The sequence below is a fragment of the Akebia trifoliata genome, chromosome 10 (assembly GCF_017979445.1).
Source record: "Akebia trifoliata isolate Shusen 1 chromosome 10, ASM1797944v1, whole genome shotgun sequence".
NCBI classification, from domain to species: Eukaryota; Viridiplantae; Streptophyta; class Magnoliopsida; order Ranunculales; family Lardizabalaceae; genus Akebia; species Akebia trifoliata.
Genome location: NC_141384.1, coordinates 3113783 through 3118380, shown reverse-complemented (window position 1 = coordinate 3118380; position 4598 = coordinate 3113783). Strand labels below are relative to the sequence as shown.

Genomic DNA, 4598 nt, shown 5'->3' with positions numbered 1-4598 from the left:
GACCCGTCGGCAACCCTTTGGTGTATTAAGGATACTGGGAGTAGGGCTGCAACATACTCCCAGGACCACAAGATCTGGAATCCACTACTGATAAAGATTAGGCAAAACCACAAAAAAGGTAAGAAGGTAGGCTGGCTGACATGGACACCACCCAAATAGTACACCTGGGCCTTCCGGTTAGATAACAGTCCTAACACACATGCAAACGTGGCGAAATGTGATTCGTTGACTACCAATTCAAAGAATTAAGGCGCCAAACGGACGTTCCCTCCTTTCAAACGGCAGTTAGGCAGGTTTAGTCATTTGTTCTCTCTTGTCTTCCTCTTATTGGAGATCTTAGCTTTTATATATTTAACATGCATATCTGCTACTCTCATCTTGCTACTCCTACTTATTCTTCTTGTTCTTCTTAGATTTTAATTATCTCAAAGAAGATCGATTGTGATTGTGATTGTGATTGTGATCATGATCACGATTGTGATTATGGGTTTGATTAGATTTGCAAAGTTTAGTTCACTATTTTTTATTTGTCTTCTTCTTGTTTCCTATGGAGAGAATAATGTTCGAATTTTGAATGATAGATCTTCGTTGCTTTCGTTCATGTCAGGCATTGTTTTGGACCCCGAACAAGCGCTAACAAGCTGGGATTCTTTGAATGTGCACATGTGCAATTGGACAGGAATCGAATGCAATAGTGCAAAAGATCGGTTTGTGCAGCTCGACCTCAGTGGAAGATCGCTTCGTGGAACCATTTCTCCATCTCTTTCGAATCTTTCTTATTTGTCGGTGCTTGATTTATCTGGTAACTTCTTTAGTGGTTGTATACCAATTGAGTTAGGGTCTCTTTTTCGACTCAAACAGCTTAGCTTCTCATCTAATCTTCTTGAAGGGGAGATACCCGTCGAATTTGGTTATCTTCGTCGGTTGGTTTATCTTGATTTGGGAAGTAACCGACTTGTGGGTCACATTCCGACGTCACTCTTTTGCAATGGGTCATCCTCGTTAGAGTACATAGATCTTTCTAACAATTCTCTTAATGGTGAAATCCCTTTTTCGGATCGATGTGAGCTCCTTGAACTGAAATTTCTTCTACTATGGTCAAATAGGTTGGTGGGTCAGATTCCTCCAGCTGTATCGAACTCCTCGAAGCTTGAATGGCTTGATTTGGAATCAAATTATCTAAGAGGAGAATTACCATCCCAAATTATACATAAAATGTCACACTTGCAATTCCTCTATTTGTCTGATAATAAGTTCGTTAGCCACGACGGTAACACTAATCTCAGACCATTCTTTGCTTCTCTTGCTAATTGTTCTAACCTTCAAGGATTCGAATTAGCTGGAAACAATCTTGGTGGAGAGATACCTTCTATTATTGGTGATCTTTCTACTAATCTTGTTCAAATTAATCTTGCCGAGAATCTTATCTATGGTTCAATTCCCTCTAACATTTCAAATCTTGTTAACCTCACCCTCTTAAATGTAACTAGTAATCTCTTGAATGGATCGATTCCACCCGAAATAAGTCGCATGGGAAAGCTAGAACGAGTTTATTTATCAAACAACGCACTCTCGGGCGAAATTCCCTCAGCTTTCGGTGAGATTCCCCACTTGGGTCTTCTAGATTTGTCAAAAAACGAGCTCTCTGGTTCAATTCCAAACGCTTTATCCAATCTTTCCCAGCTAAGAAGACTCTTGCTTTATAAAAATCACTTATCAGGAACAATTCCTTCAAGTCTAGGACAATGTGTAAACCTTGAGATCTTAGACCTTTCTTATAACAAAATTTCAGGAGCAATTCCAAATGAAATTGCTGGTTTGAGAAGCTTGAAATTGTACTTGAATTTGTCTAGTAATCTCTTAGAAGGATCAATTCCACTCGAAATGAGTAAAATGGACATGGTTCTCGAGATCGATTTATCCTCGAACAACTTCTCAGGTATAATTCCAGCCCAAATTGGGAGTTGCATTGCTCTAGAGTATCTCAACTTGTCGCGAAATTTCCTACAAGGTACTCTTCCAATTCAAATTGGCAACTTGCCTTATCTTCAAGTACTCGATATATCTTCGAACAAATTGGTTGGAGAAATACCACAATTTCTACAAGCTTCATCTACTCTCAGGAACTTGAACATCTCTTACAATAACTTCTCCGGGATTGTACCAAATGTGGGAATATTCACCTCGATGACATTGGATTCACTCCAAGGTAACCCCGGCCTTTGTGGGTGGATCTTTGGCATGCCTTCTTGCAAGAAGAAATCAATTCATTGGTCCAAAATCTGGCCAATTCTCCTCATGTTACTCACTGTACTATGTTGCTTCGCATATCCTTTAATTCTAAAGTTAAGAACAAGGCGAACAATAATCTTCGGTGACGATAATTTGGAGGACGACGAAGAACAAGAAAGGAAACAACAACCCAAGTGTCAGAGAGTTTCCTATCGTCAACTAGTTGAAGCTACTGGTGGGTTTAACAGGTCAAGCTTGATCGGGTCGGGTCAGTTTGGGCATGTCTATAAGGGCATGCTCGAAGACAATACACGAATTGCAGTTAAGGTTTTTGATTTGAAGATGGGTGTGGAGATCTCAAGGAGCTTTAAAAGAGAATGTCAAGTGCTAAAGAGGACTAAGCACAGAAACCTAATAAGGATCATAACAGCATGTAGTAGGCCAGATTTTAAAGCTCTTGTTCTTCCATTGATGTCGAATGGAAACCTCGAAAGCCATTTATATCCGGTCCATGGGTCGACCCATGGTTTGAGTTTGGTTCAGCTGGTGTGCATCTGTAGTGACATAGCTGAAGGTATGGCCTACTTGCACCATCATTCTCCGATAAGGGTTATACACTGTGATCTAAAGCCTAGCAATATACTTCTCGACGATGATATGACGGCCTTGGTGACGGATTTTGGGATTTCAAGGTTGGTTAAGGATGGTGATGAGAGCAAAGCAGTTTGGGATTCAGGTTCCTTCAGTTCCACGGCCGGACTTTTATGTGGATCGGTCGGATATATTGCTCCAGGTAAGAAGGTCTCTTAATTACCATGCTGTGCTTCTTATCTCATCCATCTCCAATGTTTCATTGAAGACATACTTGTGAATGCAAAACCCTAGATCAAATCACAAAAGCAATAAAAGATAAAATACATAGCACACCATCCTCACATATATAGCCTACATATGATGATCATTAATTATACAAAATTTCTCACCTATATGTAAGTGCTTTGCATAAAAAAATAGTTTCAAGGCCATGTTTAACACTAAGCACGCGCATTATAGATCATGAACACGTAAAACCCACTAACTTATATCTTTAATGGATCGATCAAATGTAGAATATGGGTTGGGGAGGCATGTTTCAATGCAAGGAGATGTCTACAGTTTTGGAGTACTACTCTTAGAGATTGTTACTGGAAGACGACCGACCGACATCCTTTTTCATGAAGGTTCAAGCTTACCCGAATGGGTGAAGAGTCACTACCCATATAAGCTCGAACCCATCGTTAAAGAAGCACTTCTGAGGTCACCCCCACAGGCCAACATGGTGTGCTCAAGCAAGATATGGCGAGATGTTGTCTTAGAGATGATCGAGCTCGGTCTAATGTGTACTCAATACTCTCCTTCATTGAGACCAAGCATGATGGACATGGCACAGGAGATGGGCTGGTTGAAACAGTATTTGTCTAACTCTACCACTCTAACCATTGAAGAAGCTGCTTCAAAGGTTTAATCCATCTTGTTAATTGGGTGTGGAGATGAAATAATCCTGTCTGAATTGTTTAATTGTAGTGGGTTTGATGATCATTTAATTCTTTTATTTGATTAGGTCTTTGGTTTGATCTATTATTGGCCAATTTCAATTCAATGTATGATTGTGTAATCACTGTCTCTATTATTGTATTCTGAAAACCTAGTGACATATGAGTGCTTCAAATAATTTTAAAAGAAAAACATTTTCCTGACTACGTTAGCTAGTGAAGAAAATTTCCTGATTTTGCACCACCTTGAGGCTTCCAAAAACATGATGGAATGCCATAGTGAGGTAGATTTCAAAATTTTAAGAACTTAAAAAAGAAAAATATAATTATTTTTCTCCATTGATGAATTTATTAGTTTTAAATTTGGGAGTTGAGTGGTTGTCCATTTCCAAAATATTGGATGAAGCTGAAAAAAGTCTTTTTCCCCCTAAATCCATGAGTCGCGATCCATAACGGTGTCATGTTCCTATATAGACATTGTAATTGGAGATTACACACATTGGCTTGCGTCCAATGTAGAAAACTACTTCTCTAACCAGATCATGTCAAATAGGCACCGTTCTTATTCTATAAGAATATGACACCTTACTGATCATCCTAATCTTGATTCCACTATGTTTGGATTGAGAGAAGTAGCGAGAATAGAAACTCATTAAGAGAAGAGAAGAGAAACTCAATTTCTCCCCCCATCATGTTTGGATTGACAAAAGAAAGTTTGGGATAGTTTTGAAATTTTAAAATATGTTAAAAGAGATCTAGGAGCGGAGTTGAAATTATAAAATATATTAAAAGGGTTTCTCTCCATTTCTCTCCAAATCTCTCCACTTTTGGGGA

The 4598-nt window shown here is 39.0% G+C and overlaps 1 protein-coding gene across 1 annotated transcript; it reads left to right on the top strand.

Moving 5' to 3' along the window:
• The first annotated feature begins 448 nt into the window (after positions 1-448).
• LOC147392763 (Leucine-rich receptor-like protein kinase family protein) lies at positions 449-3883 on the top strand. Its single transcript, XM_086456490.1, has 2 exons — positions 449-3025; positions 3342-3883. The coding sequence occupies exons 1-2, from the start codon at positions 466-468 to the stop codon at positions 3734-3736; spliced, it is 2955 nt and encodes a 984-aa protein (XP_086312616.1). The 5' UTR covers positions 449-465; the 3' UTR covers positions 3737-3883.
• Positions 3884-4598: the final 715 nt, after the last annotated feature.